The sequence below is a fragment of the Helianthus annuus genome, chromosome 8, assembly GCF_002127325.2.
Source record: "Helianthus annuus cultivar XRQ/B chromosome 8, HanXRQr2.0-SUNRISE, whole genome shotgun sequence".
NCBI lineage: Eukaryota > Viridiplantae > Streptophyta > Magnoliopsida > Asterales > Asteraceae > Helianthus > Helianthus annuus.
Window position 1 is genome coordinate 115,841,389 of NC_035440.2, and position 24,834 is coordinate 115,866,222.

Consider the following 24,834-nt stretch of genomic DNA (forward strand, 5'->3'; position numbering starts at 1 on the left):
CGTTTTTTACCTTTATATACATACTGGTACCGTAACCGGTATTTTCGGTATCAGTACTGATTCTGTATCGGTTGGCACCGATCTCATCCCTACCCTTGAAACTAAAAAAAGAAAAAATTAAAAGTTGAAGAAAATCAACAAAAAAAAGTTGTACGATACCGTTGTTCGTAAGGTAACCGTGATCAGGGATGAGCAAATGGTACCGGGTAGCAGCACTGAACTTCCCGAAGCAAAAGATTTCCAGTATCAACTTGGCACGAACTTTTGGCGTTTTCTGTATTAGTGCCGGTTTTTACCTTCATGCACATGTACTGATACCGAACAGGATCGTCCTGGTATTTTCGATACCGGTTGACACCACGTTTATCCCAACCCCCTGATATAAAAAAAGGATTAAAGTTTAAAAATAAAGAAAATAACTATTATTATAATATTAAAATAATAAAAGTATTAAAAAAAACTATATATTATTATAATATTAAAATCACTATTCATTTCAATTCCTTTATTAAATTAATATTAAATATTAATATTAATATTAATATTAATATTAATATTAATATTAATATTAATATTAATATTAATATTAATATATTAATATTAATATTAATATTAATATTAATATTAATATTAATATTAATATTAATAGTAAAGTAATAGTAATATAGTAATAATATATAGTAATAGTAATAATTTAAGTGTTATAAAATTTGATTACTATAATTCCTTTTGAGTAGATTTTGTCTTTGAAAAAACCATATTTTATAAAACTTTGAGTATGCTTTTACGGATACGGTATAATATGACATTTTATAAAATTTTGAATTAAACTATTATAATGTGTTTATTTTCATCTAGGATTTGATAAAAATATCTTTTAGTACCATGCGCTATAGCAGCTTTTAGTGGCGAATTGATGTCATCCGAACATTGGTATTGGTGCCGGTATCTGTTTCTATGGTTTTCAATCACTGTAAAACACATGTTGATATCGTTTTGGACGTTTCTCTTTTGCTGGCTATACCGAATGCAAATATCATACATATACTTTAATGAATTGAGCCGATACCGACTTAAATCCCATTGTAAAGTGCGGGTAGTTTCACTAGCTTTTATTATAACATCAAGCGTTACTCCTACCCTACTGTAGATCTATAATCATAGATAAGACTCAAAGGAAAGTGACCCACACTGAATTAAAGGGGTATTTGGGATTCCTTTTCAAACCCCTTATTGACTTTTGCAAAAAAATCTAATGAGTTTGCAAAAGTCGCATTTTCCCAACTTCTAAAAACCTCCTTTTTAACACATTCAAAAAAGTCATAAGGAGGAGCAAACATCACTTTACCAACCACCTTTTTACCTATAAAAATTACCAAACCACCTTTTACTCTAAAAGGAGTAAAATACCAAAATGGTCCCTGAGTTTATGTCACTTTTGCTACTTCAGTCAAAAAATGAAACCTTTTGTATCTAGGTCCCCGAGATTCATTTTTGTTGCCATTTTCATCCAATTGGCAAACTAAGTTAGAATTTTCTGTTAACTTATCATCTTTTTGTCGGTTTCCTCGTTTAACTGTAGGGTATAATCGTCATTATATGTCATACTATATTTTAATTAAATGAGGTAAACTACAAAAAAAGAGAAGTTAACAAAAAATTCTAACCCTATTTGTCAGTTGAATGAAAATGACAACAAAAATGAAAACTCAGAAACCCATATACAAAAAATTTCATATTTGGACTGAAGTGGAAAAAGTAACCAAAACTCAAGGACCATTTTGGCATTTTTACTCTAAAAGTTCATATGTCAATAAGGAGTTTTAACGAGCAATCCAAAATATGCGAGTAAACTGCCAAAATGGTCCATAAGGTTTGCTCACTTTTGCCACTTTAGTCCAAAACTCAAACCTTTTGAATCTGGATCCCTGTCGTTTCAGTTTTGTTGCCATTTTCATCCAAAAGCAAAATGTGGTCAGATTTTTCAGTTAACATCCAGTTTTTTTTTTTTATCTTTTTCCTCTCTTTTAATATAGGGCAAAATAGTCAGATTTTTTTAATTTGTTATAATAAAACGTTAAAAGATCATTTTGCCTTCATTAAAAGAGAGGAAAAGACAAAAAAAAACTGGATGTTAACTGAAAACTCTTAGCAGATTTTGATTTTGGATGAAAATTGCAACAAAACTGAAACCACATGCACCCAGATTAAAAAGATTTGAGTTTTGGACTAAAGTGACAAAAGTAACCAAACCTCAGGGACCATTTTGACAGTTTACTCAAAATATACCCTAAAAATGTAAATACTTATCCTCATAGCTCTTTTTAAGGCCATAGGAAGTGGGTAAGAAATGAAGGTTGGATCAAATTGCATCTGGAAAACGTTTTCAACAACTATAACGTAGTTGAGAGTTGAGACTCACAAATCAAAGGCTCTGGTGGATCTAGATCTAGATGTTGTTTATTTTGAGGTAATTAATTACTTTTGTTTTTACTTGAATGAATCTTTAATGGTGGTTTATCTGTATGTTAATAGTGGTTCAAACATCACCAATCGCCGACTGAAATAACTTCCTGATTCTAGTTTTGTTACTATTTAGTCTGCATCTTGATTCTAGTGCTGAATCGGTTGTTAAAATGCTTGAAATCGGCAAAACGGAAGTGAATCGGCCATCGGGTTTAATTAAGATAACCTAACGGGTGAGGAAGATAACAAACCGGAATTTCTAAAATTGGCAGCTTTAGTCCCTCACAAATCGCCAACTGAAATAACTTCCTGAAATATATCAAACTGAAGTTCATTAGGCCCTAAAACCACCATTCTATAACTACCTGCAATAGTTTTGACTTTGAGAAAATCAAACTTTTGCCTTTCTCTTGTGTTTCTTATTACATGAATTTTGTTATAACTTAATTAGCTTACCTTAGTGTAATAATCTTTTTGAGAAGGAATATATCAAACCTCTCATTAATGTTGGATTCCTAAAAAATACATTTAAGTGGAAATTTCGAGTTCCTTATGTTGACATCATAGAAATATTTAATATACATCTAGGCCTATATTATGCTTATAAGTTATAATGCAATGCTTGTGACTCAATGTTAACGTTAATAGCACCTTATTAACCTTGGTAATTAAGCTCTAAAGTGTAATAACCAGCTTGATCCTTATCATAAGATACACTCTTGTGGATTAACAGTGTGATCCGTTGTTTCTTTGCAGTCATCTTCGACAAAACATACTCTAATGGCGTCGTCTTCTTCAACGTCATTCATTAAGGAGAGCTATCAATACGATATGTTTTTGAGCTTCAGATGTGAAAACACACGCAAGAACTTTGTGGATCACCTTTATCATGCTCTCGGTATTAACACTTTCAAGGACAATGAGAGACTCAAAAAAGGAAAAAACATCAATGACCAACTTTTGAAATCTATTGAAGAGTCAAAGTTGTTCATCATAGTTTTCTCAAAGAAATATGCATCTTCGTCTTGGGGCTTAAACGAACTTGTAAAGATTATGGAGTGCCAAAAGTCGAACGAGCAGATTGCTTACCCTGTTTTTTATGAAGTGAATCCTTCTGAAGTTCGCAAACAGCGTGGACCAGTTGGAGAAGCCCTTGTCAAACGGAAATGGAGAGAAGCTTTGACTGAAGCAGCCAATCTGTCCGGGTGGGATTTAAGGAACACTGCTGATGGGTAATTCCTTCATCATTTCTTAAATATTCGTTCTTTTTTAGTTTCTTTCTAATTTTGGGGAAAGCTCGAGTCTTGTCAAAAGATGCAACATGAATTATGTTTATGTAAGGCTGTAATCAAGTTGAGATGAGCCTAGCCAGGCTAGGCTCGAGCTCGAACTTAAACGACTCGGCTCGATTATTTTTTCGAGCTGAAAAGTCGAGCTTGGCTCGTAGAAACTTCGAGCCAACTCTAGCCCAATCGAGCCGGCTCGTTAATTATTTTTCATTTTTGAATAATTGTTTTTTTACAAATATTGCTAACAAAGAAAAAACAAAAATGAAAAAAAACATTTAACACAAATTTCTAAAAAAAATGCATACACACACACATACATGCATACGAGCCATCGAGTTGAGCCAGAGCACCCTGGCTGAGCCTCGAGCTTTTAGAACACCCATATCTTTATGTCATTAATTCTTACACCTTTGCATAATATAGACTTGAAAAGTAACTTTTTATGTGGGTTCTTGAGCAAGCGAACTGAATATTCTATAATTCGCAGACATGAAGCTAAAGTCATCGAGTTAATTATAGAGCGAATTTCACTTGATTTACGGTCCAGTGAGTCTGTTGTTGTAATCCATGCTATTTAAGCATGAGCTTGGGTATTGAATAAACGATGATTTCTGGTTATTGATATCACTTTGGTAACATATTGCAGGGTGATTTACCGGTCATTTGCTCTATTATGAAGCTTATTCGATCAGACTTTCCACATCCGCTTTGACTAATTATGCAAGTGTCGTCCCCAAACCATTAAACAAAGTTGAAAATCGTAACATTTTGCTTGAGGTGGAGCGTGAGCTTCAAAGTGCAGAAGTCCAAGTTATTGTAGATGCCAAGGGATATGTGTTGTATTCTTATAATGCATTTAAGTTTTTGTATGGGCCACTTTCCAGTTTGATACGTTCTGAGCCGTGTAGAGCCATACTTTGTGGATCCAATGACAAGCAAACTTCTATGGAGCTGCCTTACATTCAGAAGGGTTTTCAACAATTTAGAGATGTTTTTGAGGCTTATTGGTAAGCCTATGATATGATGTGTGTAATGTTTCAGTAACTTAGAAATGAGATTTTTTTGACATTATCTTCCATTTGATGTAGTGTATCGGATGCTTATAAGGATGACCACAATTTCCAGGTTGATGTAGCTATAGCTGCAGCTGCTTTCACACTCTCATTGACTACAAAGCAATATTTGAAGGTTTCATGAATAATAGAATTACATGTTATGTCATGTGTTTGTCTTCTAGAATCCTAAATGTATACTGAGCTTATTTTTTTTACTCATTGCAGGATACTAGCAGTTTACTTGAGGACTTAATTAAGAAACTAAGTTCAACTACTAGAGGGTTGTATGATACTTATATTAGACTATGGGCCCACGGGCTCGGTTAGGTTTCTAGGGTTACTCCGAGCCCGTGGGCCTATAGTCTAATAACTTATACTTTTTAGTACTATGTTGGGAACAATTTGTATAGAGCTAAGAGATATGAAGATGTAAGTTATACATAGCGTTTCGTGCTACAACATAATTCTCGAATCATGTTTATATCTGATATATGTGATGCACACTATTTGTAGGCAACAAAGGCATTTAAGTTCTGTAGCCAAGCAACATGGAGTCTTTTAAGATGGCATTGTACTCATTCTCACCTTTATGATGCTCTTCAGCAGCGGGGCTGCGGGCGAATGCCACGGATAGTAGTTTTGATACTATTCCGATAGCCACACCAACCCCTACCCAGATACCCGCACCTGCATCAGTTCACACAGCTATCCCACTACTACCCCACCAGTTACACCTACCTCCCTACACACTCCTGCTACCTGAATATTCTATAATTCGCAGACATGAAAAGTAACTTTTTATGTGGTTTTTGAGCAAGCTAACTGAATATTCTATAATTCGCAGACATGAAGCTAAAGTCATCAAGTTTATTATAGGGCGAATTTCACTTGATTTACGGTCCATTAATGTGAACCTTGATGATGAATTAGTAGGCATGGAACCCGAGTTACAAAATCTTCAAAAGTCTTTAGATATCGGTTTGAACGATGTTCGCATGATAGGGATCAAGGGGATGGGAGGTGCTGGTAAGACAACTTTAGCTAGAGTTACTTTTGATAGCCTATCAAATCACTTTGAAGCTAAAAGTTTTGTTGAGAATGTAAGGGAAGTTTCAAAAGCATCATTTTGTTCGGTTTGTTGTCATTGCATAGAAAGATCCTTTCGGATTTAGCCCAAGGCGACAACATAAGTAGCGTCTATTTCGGGACAAACATGTTAAAAACAAAGTTGTGTAGTAGAAAGGTTCTTTTGGTATTAGATGATGTGGATCATAAATACCAGCTTGAGGCATTAGCTGGTGATCTTTATTGGTTCAAGACTGGAAGTAGAATTATCATTACAACAAGAGATGAGCAAGTGTTGATAGCACACAAAGTGAAATGGATTCGTGAAGTCAACCTCTTATCTGATGAGGAAGCGATTGGCCTCTTCAGTAGGGATGCATTTGGGAAAGATATTCCAGTTCAAGAGTATGAAATGCAATCACTTGAAGTTGTACGTTATGCTGTCGGTCTTCCCTTGACAGTCAAAGTTTCGGGTTCATTTCTGTGTGGTAAAGACAAGCCTGAATGGGTAGATGTATTAGCAAGACTCAAAACAATACCATTGAAGGTAGGATGAATAATTAGTTACTTTGATTTATCTATTTATCAGTTATTACAACATTGCCTTCTTTTTGGTGTGACAATAGGTTCTGGAGAAGCTCGAATCCATTAAACTCCGTTAGTCAATGTTGAAGACCCTTGACCTTGGGTTGACTCCAAATCTTGTGACGCAAGATCTTCCATATTGTAATGATTTGGTAGAACTGCATGTGCTAGTTGGATGTTTAAAAAGGCTTACGTGCCTAAACCTCTGTCAATGTGAGAGGTTGAAATCTGTTTCGTTTATCACGGATTTGGAATCACTTGAGGTTCTTAATGTAAGTGACTTACATCTAAAGGAGTTCCGGGATTATATCCCGAGCCACTCCAACAGTAATTTGCAACAGCTTCATTTTCCTATATCATAAACCCAATTTCATGATCCCTATTTTTATTTCTCCATTATGAATGTTCGGTAAAAAACAATTTGGGATGCCCATGGTTTTTTCTTCTAGATCCACCGGTGTTTGTTGTCGTCTCTTCACATATATATGTCCGCTAATGGCTAGCGCTACAATGTGTGCAATAATTCGGATGATCAGTTTGAGTCTAGCAGACTTACAAATTACAATTGCATTCTGGTCTTATACTTTATGATCATTGGTTCTTACTACAACCGATTATTTGTCTAGTCTCTCAAATCTTTGGTTTGTGGTTTTGTTTTCTTGACTGTTCTGTATCTTTGGTTCATTATTTAATTAAATTACACTTTTTGTGATAGAAAATACCACATAAATGGAATGATTTCGTCTTAGGCTCCACATCAACACGTAAGCAAGCGATTGTACTCTCTTCTCATCATATTCTCAAGTAACTGATTGTAGGTCCTAAATCTCGCGCCAGCATGCGCAGCAACAAGCTTGTGTCGCGCGCGGAAGGCCATAACTAAAACAAGTGAACTTAATATTTGAACTTCATATTTAGTCACCTTCAAGAAGATCTGCACAAAGCCTCTATGATGCAAGCCTGTGCATGCCAGTAAGACATAGTACAACCAGTACAAGTGACAGAGCATGCAACCAATAGGTGCATGCCAGACTGTGTCCAGTGGAGCCTCACGATGAACAATCGTGAGGAGACAAGAAGTGCAAAAGGACAGTGACGTGTCACTAATCACCGTGCGCCATTCACTGCTCCATGATCTCCATTAACCGCTAATGCCGGACCTGACAACAAGGACAACTACCAGGCCACATACATCCAATCATCGTGCGCCATCTTCCCATTTGCCTACAAGCACTAACTGCTGTGTCTAGGGGGACAAATAGGATATTCCTTGATGTCGACGTCGAGCCCAGGGTCCATCAGGCCATCTCCTTTGTTACTCTTTTCGGCTATAAATAGAGGACTTTACCTCCAGGTTTAAGGATCGCTCTTTTACACTCTCACTTAATACACACACTTATTATCTTCAAAACAAGTATCGGAGGGTGATTACAAAGAGAACCCCCAATCCTCCTCCTTGAACGAGCTTTACGGTGTTGTGTTGTTTTGCAGGATCGAGCAGTCATTAGGCGTGGAAGAAAGAAGATTAATCATCTTGAACGAAACTAACCGCACAAGTTAACCTTCGAATTAACTTGAAGGAATCCTACCAACAGCGGCGGTTCTAGAAAAAAACGTGTCAAAATTTTCTTTTCTATAAATAATAAATGAGAATTTATCATTATTTAGAATGATACAATTCAACTCAATGTTTGATTCACAAATTTCACCAACATTCATTAAAATATAAAAATGTAGAATTCTATAAAGAGTAAACTGCTATTTTGGTCCATGAGGTTTGGTCACTTTTGTCACTTTTTTTGGGTAAAGGAGTCACTTTTGTCACTTTAATCCAAATCTCAAACCTTTTGCATCTGGGTCCCTGTGGTTTCAGTTTTATTGCCATTTTGGTCCAAAAATGAAATCATGTCATATTTGTCTTATGAAATCCTGCAATTTTGTCATTTTCCTCAGGGACAAATCAAGTCATATTTGTCTTATAAAGTATGGTATTTATTTATAAAAAAAGAAATGATCATTTTGCCCCTGCGGAAAAGGACAAAATAGCATGATTTTATAAAATAAATATGACATGATTTCATTTTTGGACCAAAATGGCAATAAAACTAAAATCACAAGAACCCAAATGCAAAAAGTTTGAGTTTTGGACTAAAGTGCCAAAAGTGACTAAACCACAGGGAGCAAAATGGCAGTTTACTCTTCTATAAATAACTAGTTTTTTTACTACCGTCGCGCGTTGCGGCGAACGTCTTTTATTGTTTAGTCTGTGTTTTGAAATCACGCGCGACGAACGTCTTTTATTGTTTAGTCTGTGTTTTGAAATCACTTTGAGCGCCCGTTTTCTCCCCAATCGAGATATCCTCTGTTTCACCCACGTAAGATTAATTGAATCATAAAAAAATTGGAGCGTGAAGTGCAATTAAATCAGTTTGTCATGGTAACAATCGCTATTAAAAAAAATACTTACATACATACACACGTATTATATAATAAGCAATTTTTTTTGTCTAAGTCTTGAACAAACTATCTCATGTGAGATACATGGATCCAACTTTAAATACAAATTCTTGCCTCGACTAAATAATAAGCTTTGTATCAATTTAATTCAATATGAATAAGGAATATGACATGTTAACATGTCAGTCACAACTAATCTTCTACAACGATATAAAAAAATCCTAATTTATATCGACTACAAGTAAAACTATTTTTTCCATATAACCAAATCAATTCACTTTAAGAACACATATTTAAATAACTAATTAGAATATAGCCTGCATATCGTAGGTTAGTGTTTCCATTCTGCATATCTCGGGAACCAAAGAAAAATACTATATACTCTATATGTTAAGTTTGAGTATTGGTTTTTAGCTCACTTCCCAAAGTTATCGTGACTTTCTTAGTTCTTCGAAGGCAAGGTGTCGTCGGCGACTGCCGGAAAAGCTCCATATATTGCATCTTCGCTTCTTTTTTTTTAACTTGGATACTCAAAATAGATATTCTAGAGGGTCCAAACTAAACGTAGGCATCTCAGTTGAGCACTACTGTTAACATACGGTTTGGCCGGTCGGAGGGTCAAAGGACCCCAGACCCTCCCCTGCCCCCCGTTTCCTGCAAAGAGATCAACCATAGGCGGTGGTTTTAAGCAACTTTAATCAGCAGCAGCTGTCGCAACCGACAACCACACACCACATCCTCTGGACCCACTCCTACCCACCATCACCACGCTCACCACTACTGCCACCGCCACCGCCTTCACCCAGCCGTCGTTAACCCCTAAGATTTCATCTCACTTTGGGTATTTCAACTACCTGCTTTCATCTTTCATCCCCGACCTCGTCACCAGCCTATTTTTTTATTTCGGACTTTGCAAAGCGATCTGGCGGACATCAGATCCCGTTTTCAAATTTGGGTTTTTGAGCACTTCCTCCCAGCCTCATATCCTCCGGATATATAGAAGAGATCTTGCTTTCAGGTCGACTACTCGACTTCACATACTTATCAACAATCGGTAAATGGACAAAGTGGAATTAAACCTCTTAAGCAAAGTAAAAAACTAACACACATTGATGATTGTAACGAAAATGACACCTTTTTGGTCGGTGAGCCCCCGGGACTTTTCTTAAAGTACAGCCAGATCGGGTCGTATAATCGAAAAATAGACGTGTTTTACCTTAATAATCAGAAAAGCACATATGCAGGCGAATCATTCTCTGATCTACTCGAAAACGGAACATGCAAGATTGAATCCTTCGCCGGAACTTCGAGGGAATATGGACGGAACCCTAGGTGTTTCGCCGGACACATGTGATCACCATCCCACCGTCACCATCTTCGTCACTCCCCCTGGCCACTACTGTGATCACCATCCCACCGTCACCGGCGCAGGTGGCTCCCCGCCGCGTCGATTTCTTTGCCCCTCTCTCATCTGGTGTGTGTCTCTCTCTCTAATGCTAAAATGATGAGACTAACATATTTAAACTACACGTTTCAAAAAAAAAAACATATTTAAACTACATGTGTTACACCACATTAAGCCAGTCATCTGGACACATGTCTGCTGTAACACCATTAAAAGTGTGGTCCAATGACTAATGACCACACAAGTAAATCACTGTTCATTTCACTTGAGTTATTAACAGATAACCACATTAAGCCAGTCATCTGGACACATGTCTGCTGTAACACCATTAAAAGTGTGGTCCAATGACTAATGACCACACAAGTAAATCACTGTTCATTTCACTTGAGTTATTAACAGATAATATTAATAATATTAATATTAATATTAATATTAATATTAATATTAATATTAATAATAATAATAATAATAATATTAATATTAATATTAATAATAATAATAATATTAATAATAATAATAATAATATTAATATGTTTAGTTGGACAATATAAGAAGAAACTCAAATTCCTTTCATGTATAGGAAATCACCTAAAAACAGTGAAACCTATCCTTCCCACACATCAACCCCTTGCATCACTTACATTTATCCTTCCAACATATCCACTGTCACCGCCATCGTCGTCGTTGCTCTTCGTACTCTATTATTGAGCCCTTACCCTACCATCATCACCACCACACTGGTCACTACGAGGTGTCACACATTTGAATATCTTTAACTACTTTATAAACTAAACATGGTTATTTTGTTAAAAAAAATCATATATATAATTTCCCTTGATATATTGTAATTGTTTTTGTATGTTAAGCACCAATTTTAGACGATTTTGGATTTTTAATAGACCAACATTGAACAAGAATACTCCATACTGATAATAAGACTAGTAACAACATTTAACTTTCAGTTTCAATACCAAGAACAAGTACCAACCTAATAAACATTCAATATTTGAGTGGTTTATACCCCAATTAAATTGTTGTAAAGCGTAATGAAATGAAATGAAAATAATAATAATAATAATAATAATAATAATAATAATAATAATAATAATAATAATAATAAAAGAGCAAACGCTGTTTGGCAACATCTGAATGGTTCAGTGCTGAACTAGTAAGAGGTCTGAACCATTAAGAGTCTGTATAATGCTTAATCGTTCAGAGGCAAATATCTGACCAATTCAGATTAGATGTTTTAACCATTCAGATTGTATAAATCTTAACCATTCAGAGGCAAATGTCTGAACCATTCAGACATCTGCTCGTGAAACAAACAGACTGAACCATTAAGTGCTGAATCAGTAAGAGGTCTAAACCAAGAGTCTCGTTAATAGGTAAACAAACAGCCCCTTAGTTACCCTTGGCAAAAAAAAAAAAAAAAAAAAAAAAAACTAAGGGGCTGTTTGGCAATATCTGAATGATTAAATGCTGAACCAGTAAGAAGTCTGAACCATTAAGGGGGTGTTTGGGTTAGCTTATTTTGGAGCAGCTTATGACTTATTGACTTATAAAAGTTAATAAGTTATTTTTTGAGTGTTTGGGTTAGCTTATTTTGAAGGATTTTGTGTCTTGAGAAGTCATTTTTGAGAAGTTAGAATTTCTAACTTCTCACTTTTGACTTATATAAGTTAATAAGTCAGTTTTGAGAAGGAATCCCAAACACCCACATTAAATTATATAAGTTAATAAGTCAGTTTTTGAGTGCTGAACCCGAAAGAGGTCTGAACCAATTAAGACCCTCATTAAATTAAGAGGTAAACAAACAACTCCTAAATATAATTAAAATAAGTTATAATCCGATTTTATTTAGTTAAAAATAGGACGTGGTTAGGTTTATTTGGGGTTTTAGCTTTCACAAACCCAACACCGAAGAAGAAGAAGAAAAATGGTGAGGCTCACAGCAGATTTGATATGGAAAAGCCCTCACTTCTTCAACGCTCTTCGTGAACGTGAATTAGATCTTCGAGGTTATTCTCATTATCTCTCAATCCTTTAATTAAACCTAATTTTCCATTCACATCACGTTTCTGTATTCACTTTTATTATGTATTTCGATTCGATTTTCAGGAAATAAGATTCCTCTGATAGAGAATTTAGGTCCTACTGAGGTCAGTATTTCTGTTTTCCGTGTTTTCTAGGGTTTCAATTTGTTAGAAAATGATATTGATTTCTTAGACACTGAAACTTTGAATCTATCTTTCTAGGTTTTGAAATTGATGCGTTGATTTCTAATGTAGTAATTATGCTTGTACAAATCACTACCAACTAGTCAATAAGCTGGATTTATAGGATTGGAGTTTTGTATGTGCGTCTTTCTCTAAATATATAGATTCACAAAAAAATTCAAATTTTTATATATAACTTTTCAAACTTATTTTAATCGGATTGGATTTATAAGTATATTTTTTCAAAGATTTTGACCGAAATTTGACTGCTTTGACCGATTTCCGATCTTAGGTCCGACTAGGTGAAATTTAATCGGTAAACTACCAATTACCTATTCATCCGAATTTTTACAACACTGAATGTAATTGTTGATTTCTTTGATAATCAGGATCAATTTGACGCTATTGATTTGTTAGATAATGAGATTGTTCGAAAACTTTCTTAATTTGAAACGACTTGGGTTCGTTGTTTTCGGATTTCTAGGTTTTAAAATTGTGCTACGTTGATATCTTTGATAAACAGGATCAGTTCGACACTATTGATTTGTCAGACAACGAGATTGTTAAGCTTGAAAACTTTCCCAATTTGAATCGACTTGGAACGTTGTTGCTGAATAACAACAGGATTACTCGTATAAACCCTAACATCGGAGGTACTAAAATGTTGTTCTATGATTTGAAACTTTGTTTGTTTGGTTTTGTGATGGTTCTATAACAAGTTGCGGTGTTTAAATTTACAGAATTCTTGCCGAAATTGCACTCTTTGGTTCTTACTAACAATCGGCTTGTTAATTTGGTTGAGATTGATCCACTTGCATCGCTCCCGAAGCTGCAGTACTTAAGCTTGCTGGACAATAACATCACGAAGAAACCGAACTATCGGTTGTATGTTATTCACAAATTGAAGGCGCTGCGTGTGCTTGATTTCAAGAAAGTCAAACAAAAGGTCAGTTATTGTTTTGTTACTTTTGTATATCTCTATGTCTATTGGATTGTTTGGTTATCGGATATTCATGGTGTAATTTCCCCATAGTTGTTAAAAGCCATCGCCTCTTGCGCCTAGGCCCATTTTTCAGGCGAGGCAATTGCGCCTTGAGTCAAGGAAATTGCGCTTTAATTCTCCAAGTGATGATTCCGGAGTAGATTCCGACGCGATTCCTAGAATCCTAAAGTGTTTCCGGCCAAATTCTCTAAATTCTGGCAAGATTCCAGCCAAATTTCTATTGTTTATCTAATGAAAACCACTTTTCTACACCAATACACTAATATTTTAGAACTTTTGGTACCAAATAAATGATGTTAAATGTTATATAATAGGTTTTGGTTTATTTTCTTCGTAGAATATTATTATTTTTCTAGTACATAATATATTTTATTTTTTTTCATTGTGCGCGTTTATTTTCTCAGGCCCTCGTTTTTTTTTTTGCGCCTAGGCCCCAGGCGAGGCCTATTTTCCTTGAGTGCGCCTAGCGCCTTTAATAACTATGTATTTCCCTTCTGTTTATTTGTTAATTGTAGGTTTCTTAATGATTCAAATACCTTAACTGAAAGTTGATTTTGCTGTCATCTTTGGTAATGTTATATGATTAAGTGATAAAATTAGCAAAGAAGTAAAATAATATGTGCATATCAATCACACTGTACGACTGCAGATCCTTTTTTCACATCTAGACCATTTGCTTTCTTCCAGTGGGGCTTAATGATGAACATCCTTAACTTTAAGACACAAATACTAAGCCCATTTCTCGCAAATTAAACCTGTGTGTTTTTGAACCCTTGTATGGCAAGTCTCTCATGTGAAGATCTTGGTTTTAAAATGCGCGCATCAGGAGCATATAATGCGCGATGCGCTGATGAGATCACATCAGTTGGTGCGATGTGCTGCAATTCCATGATGCTCTCGCATGATGCGCCTTGATGCATACATTTTTCTGAAATCGACCACTATAGAGTAAAATTCTACAATGAGCTTGTACAATGCTTGTACAGTGAGCTGATTTTGCATAGATTACTTGTACACATAAGGGTTCAAGGCTTATTTTGGTTATATAGAACTTCATTCGTGGTACTAAAGCTTTTTTACTTGTATTTATTTATTTTATTTTAATCTCTAAATTTTGTGTTTAAAAATTAACATGTTAACGTATTATGTATAAATATTTTTTAAAATAATAAACGTCTCGCATACGTGATTCGTGCGCATCACGCATTCCACATCAGCTTTTGGGATCAAAACGCATCATACATTTTAAAAACAAGGAAGATGCAGCCATTTTGATGCTTGCTTTATAGAACCACTACTATTCTATCTTAATTCTCAGTATATTGTTTAGTTGTTCTTTTATGTCTTTTGCTATTCATTCATTCACTTTTAGAAGGGTTGCATTTAATATTGTGTCGTCATTGATAGGAGCGAATTGAAGCAGCCAAATTGTTTGCATCAAAAGAGGCTGAAGAGGAGGCTAAAAAGGAATCTGTGAAGACTTTTGTACCTGGCGAAGTTCCAACAGAAGAACCTAAGGAAGAGGAGCCATCTAAACCAGTGGGCCCTACACCCGAGCAAATCATAGCTATAAAGGTACTGTCATCTTCATATGCATGCAGATTTAAACCGTTCAAATGTAATCAGGTTGATTTCGGGTTGTATACTAGTAGTAACGGGTAGAATGGAAAGAAAATAGCAATCAAGGAAACAGGTCAAATGGGTCAAAAGTGCATTAAAATGCTTTTAAATCTTTTTCTTTAAAAAGATTGTTCTTTTTTGCTTTCATGATATAATTTTGAGTAAAGTGCCATTTTCATCCCTGATGTTTGGCCAGTCTTGCGACTTTCGTCCAAAGGTTTGTTTTCCCGCATCTGGATCCAAAAGGTTTGAAATTATGCCATTTTCATCTGCCTCGTTAACTCCATCCATTTTTCTCTGTTGAGTCAGGGGTAGTTCCGTCTCTTTTGTTAACTTAAAGGGCAATTCGGTCTTTTTCAGGGGTATTTGGTCTTTTTACATGGAATGAAAAAGACTGAATTGCCCTTTAAATTAACAAAAGAGACGGAAATACCCCTCACTTAACAGAGAAAAATTGATGGAAACAAGCCGAATCAGAAAGGCAAGATTTCAAACCTTTTGGATCCAGATCCGGAAAAATCAAACCTTTGGGCGAAAGTCGCAAAAATGGCCAAACCTCAGGGACAAAAATGGCATTTCTCTATAATTTTTGTGATATATTTATATCACTGATTTTTTTTATAAATCTTAAGAGTGTTAGCAGGTCAACCCACATCGATTTTAACCCAATAACCATTACCTAACTTCCATGGAATCCATGCCCCGTTGTTTCAAGCTACAGTTTTACAATTCAATCACATTAATTCTTATATGCAGGCTGCAATCGTCAACTCTCAAACTCTAGAAGAGGTAGCAAGGCTTGAAAAGGTGACATGTTAATGAATTTCAGCTCTTAGTATTTGTGTGTTCTTCTTATGATCAATATAATAATTATATTAGAAAGTGTTCTAATATCCAATACTGGTTGTTTGATGTACTACTGTTGATTGGTGGATCAGGCTTTAAAGTCTGGTCAAGTTCCAGACGATCTTAAAATCGGAAATACCAATACAAAGAACAATCAAAATGCCGCAGATGTTGATAAAAAAGCAACACAGGAAGATGATGGTCCGGCAGACATGGAGCAGGTAACTAGTTACCTTTATGAGATATGGGTTTAATTTTCATTATGTTCTTTACAGATCTATCAGCCCATTTATATAAAAAGGAGTCAGTTAGGGTTACCTTCTATTTACAAAATGGTCAGATGCGTGTAGGGCTGTAAACGAACTGAGCGAAAACGAACAAGGTTCATTAAGGAAGGAACATGTTCATGAAGACATGAACGGACGAACGCTTACCGACCAAGATTTTTTGTTCGTGTTTGTTCATTAAGGAAATGAACATGTTCATGAACACTTACCGAACGTAAACGAACACAAACAAATGTTCATGAACATAATAAATGAACACAAATGAATGTTATATATTCGTTTTATATATAATATCCGCAAATATTATGAAAAATTCACCAAAAATAATTAAGTACTTAACATAACCATCCGAACATAGCTGACATAACTATCATAAACATAATTAACACAAAAATTAAGAAGTTTGTAAAGCTTTAACACAAACTGATATTGAAATGGTCAAATGAGGGATGTTGACGGAGGCATATAATATTATAGTATAGCTATGGTTTCAAAATTTTAAAAAGTAAAACCAATTAAATAAAATAAAAATATAACACAAAAACCTATAAATGAACTAACACAAAAGCAAATAAACGAGCGAACATAAATGAACACATTAACGAACGTTCACGAACATAAACGAACGAACGCAGCCTCTGTTCATGTTCGTTTGTTTAACTTATCAAACAAAATTTCTTGTTCGTGTTTGTTCATTTATTAAATGAACGAACATAAAACTTCTTGCCGAACGGTTCACGAACTGACTGCTGAACGTTAGGTTCGTTTATAGCCCTAAATGCGTGAAATTGATTGTTTTTAAATCTATCTTTTCTTGCAACGAAGCAAAAGGATCAAATGGTTTAAACATTGCCCATAGTGTACTCCCAAGTATTTTCAACCTCCTAAAACGCTTTCTTCCAAACAATCAGACCATCTTTTAAAGAACAGTTTTTTTGTAACTGTATTCATTGTAGTAATTATTTGTTAAATTATGCAAATGGAAAACAAATGGCAGGTTAATCTGGCATTTACCTGTTTGACCTGGTAACTGACTCGTATGATTTGCTGATATTGCCACCTGTTTATTGTGCTATAACTCGTCTATAATATACTTCAGGAATGAATGAATGCTGAGGTGGATGGGGTTGTCGATGACATAATAGCTACATGTTTCTTGTCATAGTGGTTTCTCCTCTTCCTTCCTAAACTATGAAGTGAAATCAGTGTTGTAGAATTAATATGACTGGAAGAGGTCGGTTTTCATCCTATGATATCCCGTGTGGCTTATTAGTCGTAATCAGCATTCGTGTTTTTTTTGTAAGATAGAAATGGAGACTGGTCCACAAACAAAGTATCTTGAGGTTAACAAAAAGGACCTTGCATTTATTTAACTATGAAACATGTTCTGTTTATGAAGCACAGCCGAGTTTTGTGTGAATATGGCCCCCAAACACTTGAATGGGTTAGTTTGGGTTTCTATTATATTTTTTAGGTCAATCGGCCTGTTTCGGTTCTTTACACATTGACCAGGCTGTTTTGCCACTCTTGTGGTTGTGTACTTGTGTATCAGTAGTGTATGCATCATATTCTGCTACTTGTTTGGTGTAGATACTATAGTTGATTTTGAAATTGGTTCACAAATTGGGCATTCCATGTTGATTCCAAAAATCGTTTTGTAGTGTTTGATGATGTGGACCAAACTTTGTATTTGGGTTATATTTAATCTCCAATGAGTCAAATGATAGATATTAAAGATCTGGTTAAACCGGTTGGGCCTAAAGTCGCTCCAAATGCATTTATAATTGCTTATAAATCTTAGTCTTTTATGAAAAAAGTGTATATTTTTATAATGTGGTTTTGCTGTATGATTCAAGGTACTGATTATTTATAGTAATAGAGAAAGAGGTGTTTGCAAGTAGGGTGTAATGAGTTGAGCAGCTTGTAAGCCAGATGAGACCGGCTTGTTAAAACTTAAGTTGCGCTTAAATGTATCGCTCAAGATAACATCGCTTGAAATGAGCCAAGCTTAAGGTCTTTAACATCTTAAGGTAACCAGTTGAGTTTGAACTTAATCGGGCTCACACTTGGCTCGTTTATATCCGTAAGTTGACCTGCTATTCTAGCAAGTCTTGTAAAGGTTTACCTGTTAGTGTAAAAAATGCAATTTGACACTAATGTAAAACAAGGTCAAGGAAAAGCTTAGCTCTTTTTCTACGCTAAGATCACAAGTTTAAATTCTAATGGAAACAAAAAATCCGAAATGAAAATGGGTTAGTAGATTCATAACTCGAATCATGAAACCCTAAACCCCAAACTGCTTGTAGGGGTGTCTATAGGTTTGGATGGCAAACTGGTGAGCTGATGTTATTTGTGTATGTAGGTTCATGATCCGGGTTTTAGGCTAATCCGCCATTCAAATAGTTGGTAACGGTTTTTTATTATTGAAAACTGAAACTGAACTGTTGACAACTGGACATACAAAAACCAAACCCAACCAAACCGAACCAGTATTAACGGTTTAGTTTAACATCAATGTCATATCTATAAACCTGGATTAAAAAATAAGAGCCTAGCTATTTTGATAAGCCTTCAGCCAAAGTTTGTTGTTTCACTCATCAACTATACCTTACAATATATTATTACTAGATTCATTAGTAATATGATTTACCGATAAAGAATCCAATATGAATGCTCTAAAAGATCGTTTTGGGAACATATCCCTATATGTTACGTAATCATGAACCGAATCAATCACAAACTTAGTAACTATATATTGTATTAGGCAAGGATGTAATAATAAAAATAGAAATAAACTCTGTATTTGGAATTAGTTTATATAATCTGTATCATAGTGTGAGGTTATTCAACGGGGAACTTCAAAAAATTAAGAAATCGAAAAACTATGCATTTAACATGTTAAATATATCATAAAAAATCAATTTAACATAAAAATTAAGAAACCGGGAAACTATGTATTTAACATGTTAAATATATCATAAAAATTAATTTAATATATATATGATTAATTTTTCAAATTTTTTTTTTCAGAGCTTCTGCGTATAAAGATGTATAGAGGTCATTCTATTGCATTTTTTGTGAATTTTTTTTACCTTTAATTAACCATTTTTTATATTTTTTTAGTGTTTGAATTTTATTTATTAAAAGTTTCTACATGTATATATATGCAAAACTCCGATTTAAAAAAAAAAAATTACATGTTGAATTAAATTTTTTATGATATATTAAATGTTGGGTTAAGTTATTCTACAAAGACTCCTAATTGTAAGAAGGATTTTTATAGAGTGATAAGTGTCCAATAGTCTAAAACCTAAACCCACTACACCACCACCCAAAACCTAAACACGCACCCCACCCCACCTCACCACCACCCAACGTGTTTGATTGACGTTCTCGTCCGACAACCTGAACCGGGGGATTGGGGATTGGTGAGTACCGTATATTAGGGTGAGCATGGGTCATTTTGTTTCGTTTTTTTTTTTAAGTTATTGTTCAACTTTACAAAAAAAAAAAAAAAAAAAAAAAAAAAAAAAAAAACCATTATTCTAACTCTTTGACAACATGAAAAACCAAAAGCTCTGCCCTCCCTCTCTGAACCTAAACCAAAATTTTGGTTTTTTGAAAACCGTTTGGTTTTTATGGTTTTTCCGGGTTTTTGTTTTCGGTTTTCATGATTGGTTTGATATGATTTTGGTTTTGTCATTTCGGCTTGAAAGTTTTGAGCCTAAATGTTTTTCCTGGTTAGTGACTGACTGAAATATACACATTTAGGCTTAAGTTTTTTGGGCTAACCATTTTTTTTAGTTTCTTATAGATTACTTAACATTTAAAAACAAAAATTATAATCCATAAATTCAATAACAAATAACACTTAAATATATCTTAGTTATTTAACAAAGAGCTCTTTATATTAAGCTTGAGTAAATTACATGAACAGTTCGTGAGATTTTGTCTATTAAAGCTTGAGTAAATTACATGAACCGTTAGTGAGATTTTGTCTATTACAACGGTATTTTGATGCCAACGAGTCATAGATTTTGAGAGGAGTCACTCCATGATTTTCCAATGTGAGATCATGGGTTGAGTCCCACACTGTAATATTTTTCAGGTGGGCCAGGCCTTTTATCATAATGGGAGTTCAGGCGGTAGGTTTTCCATGGAATGGTGGGCAGACTTGGTTACCAACGCTGTTTATGTCTGCAAGGAGTGGGTGACCTTTCACCAATAGGTTTACCCAGCTGGCTGAACTTGTATAGTAATCGTTTGCCCTTCATAAAAAAAGGTTTTATTTACTTATTTATTATTTTTTTTATCACTTTGTAAACTTTTACTTGAGTTTTAATGGAAGTTAGTGCTAGAACTTCAACCTGTTTACAAACCTAAAACCACATCACTAAGACCATGGGGTATGGTGGGGTTTGGGTTGGGGTTTGGGTTGGGCATTGGTTGACACGTGGAATGGGGTGGCAGACACGGGTAAACCTACATTGAACACGGTATGGTGGGGCGGGGGTTTGGAGCGTGGGTTTGGTGGGCTTGTGGGCTGACCCGCTGGGCAGACCCAATAAACACAAATTTAATTTTTTAATATTTTTTAATAAAGATCATTACAAAAAAAGAAAATTACAAAAAAAAAAAAAATCCTAATTTTTATATTTGTTTTTTATCTCTTCTCTCAACGCCAAGACTATTTCTAACTCGTCACCCTGTAGGTGATCAATCGGTGTGTGGGAAGTTAGTAATTACACGAGCTACTGGACGAGTGGGTGGTGGGCTAGGATTATTTTCTTGGAATCCATACGGGTTGCTCGGGTCAAAAGGACGGTTGTAAGGATACATTTTTTCGTTTTGTAGAAGGAGAATTGAAGATGTATAGAAGATGTGGTTGAATGTGGTAAAAAATGGAAGTAAAATGTGAGTTTTTTATAGTGAAAAAATGGAAGAATTTTTTTTTTTTTAAATATAGCCGTTGGACAACGGCTAGCCCAACGGCTCTTTTCTTTTGGCCATTCACAAACCGCCATGTCACCTTGCTCCCCCGCCCCACGCCCGGCTTGAAACCCAAGCCCCAAGGGGCCACGCCCCAACCCAAGCCCACCCGGAGTGGTGACTTGGGCGTTTTACCCCAACCCACGCCCAAACCCCGCCCCATACCCCACGGCCTAAATATGCAACTTTTTTTCAGTTTAGATTCCTAATGTGTTGCTAGTGTTGAATTAGAACTATTTTGAGTAATTAACTAAATATAATTTGTAGTCAAATGATAACAACTTTGCATACTTCATTAATCTAGGTACTTAATTAATATATTCTTCTCCATAAACGACTAGACAAACTGACAAATCAAGTGGCGGTTTTGGACTTGGTTCTTTTAATCTCCTTATATGAACAACAAAAGTCTTCGTTTCTATGCATGTTTGGCAAGTGTACGAGTTATTATGGGTCACATCTCACCTACAAACGTGGTGTTAAAGTTGATATATGCTAAATTCAACATTCAACCTTTGACAATATACAGGGAAATTTTCTAGTATCTTACAACAATGCTATTGCTAACACTTTGTATACACAAAGCAGTCATTGCTTGCAAAAATCTTTGGCACCGGCAGTGGACTCGCACTAACTAAAAAACTTATTAAAAAGACTAAAAAATATACCAATTTTTTTTTACAATTTAAAAAAAAAATCACTGCTTTTTTATGTATAATTTTTTTTAAAGAATTTAGCATTTTTATTTCATTCCAATCATCAAAGCATATTAACATTTTTTTTTCAAAAAATAAAAAGAACATTGTACTGACATGTGCATTATATGCTTAGGGTTAGCTTTTGAGTTTAGTTTAGCTTTTAGAGTTAGATTTTTTAAGAGTTTTTTCGATCGCCGTGTGCCTATGGCCGTTGCCCAACGTTCCAACTTTTTTTAAATAAAGTTTAATTTTATCTTTATTTAATACCATATCTTATCTATTTTCAGTTTCACCAACCAATTTTCCTTTTTTTTTTTTCTAATTCTACACAACTACAATATGAATTCATCATCATCCGATGAAATCAATTTTTTTTTTTCTTACAACAATCAAAGATACGACACATATTACTCAATGAAGAGCATACTTCGGAGTCCAAGAACAAGAAAAAGCTTGGTTAAATAGAGATCCTGAGACTGCACATTGTCTTGTGGGTGACTATTCGAACACACCTGATACACCAATGAACAATTTAGGTGAAAGTTCCAATGAACAAATATAGGGGTATACCACACCCCCAATCACTCAAAATTTATTACTAAATACAATTTTGTATAAAATACATAAATATATACTTATTATATGGACAAATGACTCGATGTTTGTCAACAAAGTTTTCGTTTTTGTTCGTTTAGTCGTTAGGAATCATGACAAATCAATGATGTATTTTTTCATTGTGAATATCTCTATAAACACGTCGTCAAAGAAACAGCGACATAAAGCATTGAAACCAAAAGTGAGCACCACAAGCATAAAGATAACCCTATACATTCCAAAGATCACGACAACCACCAAGAGACCACTCCAAACAACACGTAAATCCATTTTGTTGACTAGCAATTATCACAATTATTTCAAATCGTCAAGAAGTAGTAGCATAGAAATATACGAGATGTTGGGGAAAATAGTGAAACAACGAATCATCTGAGAGGTGTGGATTACTTTCAAATCAAATTATTTTGTTGGATCTCCCGAATAATTCAATTGGATACAACTCAGAATTAGGGCCGTCTCCAAAAATCCTTGAAAAATTTTGGGTCTGGAGCGAGTAAATAAAACGGGCCCTATAACCAGGGGCGGTCCCACATGGTACGGGTCGGGGTCCACGGACCCCAATGTTTTTTAAAAAAATAGTAGAACAGGCATGTTAAATTTTTGAAGGACCCCATAAAATAAATTAGTTGGACACCACAATATTAAAGACAAAGATGGTGTGGTTGTAAATCTCCTTGTGTTGCAACAAATAGATCTCAAGTTCAAGTCTTCCATCTCCTCTTTTTAGTTTTTTTTTTCATCAAAATTAAACTACTGCTTTAAAACAACACAACCATCCATTGACTCTCTAATTTGCTTCTTTAAAATGATAAATTTAATATCTCCGAATGATTTTATTTCACATTTACACAATCATCCATTGACTCTCTAATTTGCTTCTTTAAAATGATAAATTTAATATCTTCGAATGATTTTGTTTCACATTTAATTACCAAATAAGACTTCCAACATATAGTGACGTTCATTAAAAAGCTTAAACAAAATAAAAAAAACTTAAACAAATTTTGAAGTTATGTGAAGTAATTGGGTTGTTTAGGTAGCTATTGGTTCCAAGCAACTTATTAATTGCCACTATTTAAGCTACTGCTTTAAAACAACAAAACCATCCATTGACTCTCTAATTTGCTTCTTTAAAATGACAAATTTAACATCTCCGAATGATTTTATTTCACATTTACACAATCATCCATTGACTCTCTAATTTGCTTCTTTAAAATGATAAATTTAATATCTCCAAATGATTTTATTTCACATTTAATTACCAAATAAGACTTCCAACATATAGTGACGTTCATTAAAAAATCTTAAACAAACTAAAAAAAAAGTCTTAAGCAAATTTTGAAGTTATGTGAAGTAATTGGGTTGTTTAGGTAGCTATTGGTTCCAAACAACTTATTAATTGTCACTATTTAATAACTTGATGCTTAAAACTAGTTCTTAATAATGTAGTGGTTTCATGTCTACTAAAGGCTTTTACATTATTTCCTAGCCTCGACTGGACTACGATGACCGGCCTGAAAATTTTAATGTTTATTTGTGAAAAAAATTTATACCAAAAGTGAAGCCCAATGGAAAAAAAATCTTGGATCCGCCACTGCCTACAAGACGAAGTCAATAACTCAGTTTTGTACAAAATATGTTCTCTTCATCAGTTTTGTATAATAAAATATTAAAAAAAAACAATTAAATAATTATTAAAAATTGTTTTCGTTTTTAGATTTATGTAACTTAAATAATAAACAAAACAAAAAATAAAAAACAAACAAAAAATACTAGAGCAGATTATTATTGGGACTCGAACGTGCGTTGATAACAAAAATGCAAGCCTTTTAGGGTCTGTTTGGTATGGGGTAATGGAATAGATGAGAGAATAGAATGGACGAGGTAATGGAATGGACAACGGAATGAAATAGATCATTCCATTCCATTGTGATGTTTGGTTACTCATATATGAATAGAATGAATCATTACTTTGTACAATTTGATAAACAAAAAAAAAAATAAAGTAAACACAACTGTATTAAAGCGACAAAAATATAATTGACTCAATAGTAGTAATAATAATAATAATAATATATTAATGATAAAAAATTAATAATAGATTTTTCATATATATTAATATTAGTATGAATATTAATAAATATAAATATAAATACAAATAAAAGTATAATAATAATAATAATAATAATAATAATAATAATAATAACATATTTCTTTCCATTCCTTGAAGGAATG

General features: G+C 34.3%; 1 protein-coding gene and 1 pseudogene across 2 annotated transcripts; both read left to right on the forward strand.

Annotated features, from left to right (window-relative positions):
• The first annotated feature begins 2,337 nt into the window (after positions 1-2,337).
• On the forward strand, positions 2,338-6,838 carry LOC110865137 (annotated as a pseudogene).
• A 5,355-nt stretch (positions 6,839-12,193) lies between these two features.
• LOC110865136 (U2 small nuclear ribonucleoprotein A') lies at positions 12,194-17,793 on the forward strand. 2 transcript variants are annotated; one of them, XM_022114356.2, is made up of 8 exons: positions 12,194-12,343; positions 12,444-12,484; positions 13,065-13,194; positions 13,282-13,487; positions 14,952-15,119; positions 15,921-15,971; positions 16,103-16,231; positions 17,397-17,793. In XM_022114356.2, the coding sequence occupies exons 1-8, from the start codon at positions 12,262-12,264 to the stop codon at positions 17,400-17,402; spliced, it is 813 nt and encodes a 270-aa protein (XP_021970048.1). In that variant the 5' UTR covers positions 12,194-12,261; the 3' UTR covers positions 17,403-17,793. The 2 variants fall into 2 exon arrangements, with proteins under 2 accessions (XP_021970048.1, XP_035831683.1); XM_035975790.1 differs by having other exon boundaries at positions 12,199-12,343; positions 17,401-17,793.
• The last annotated feature ends 7,041 nt before the right edge of the window (positions 17,794-24,834 follow it).

What these genes read in the sequence shown, in the direction of transcription:
- LOC110865136 (XM_022114356.2), top strand. Translation starts at nt 12,262, where the DNA reads ATGGTGAGGCTCACAGCAGATTTGATATGGAAAAGCCCTCACTTCTTC. An exon ending in TATAAACCCTAACATCGGAG is followed by an intron (nt 13,195 to 13,281) that starts GTACTAAAATGT and finishes TTAAATTTACAG; the next exon opens with AATTCTTGCCGAAATTGCAC. An exon ending in AGCAAATCATAGCTATAAAG is followed by an intron (nt 15,120 to 15,920) that starts GTACTGTCATCT and finishes TCTTATATGCAG; the next exon opens with GCTGCAATCGTCAACTCTCA.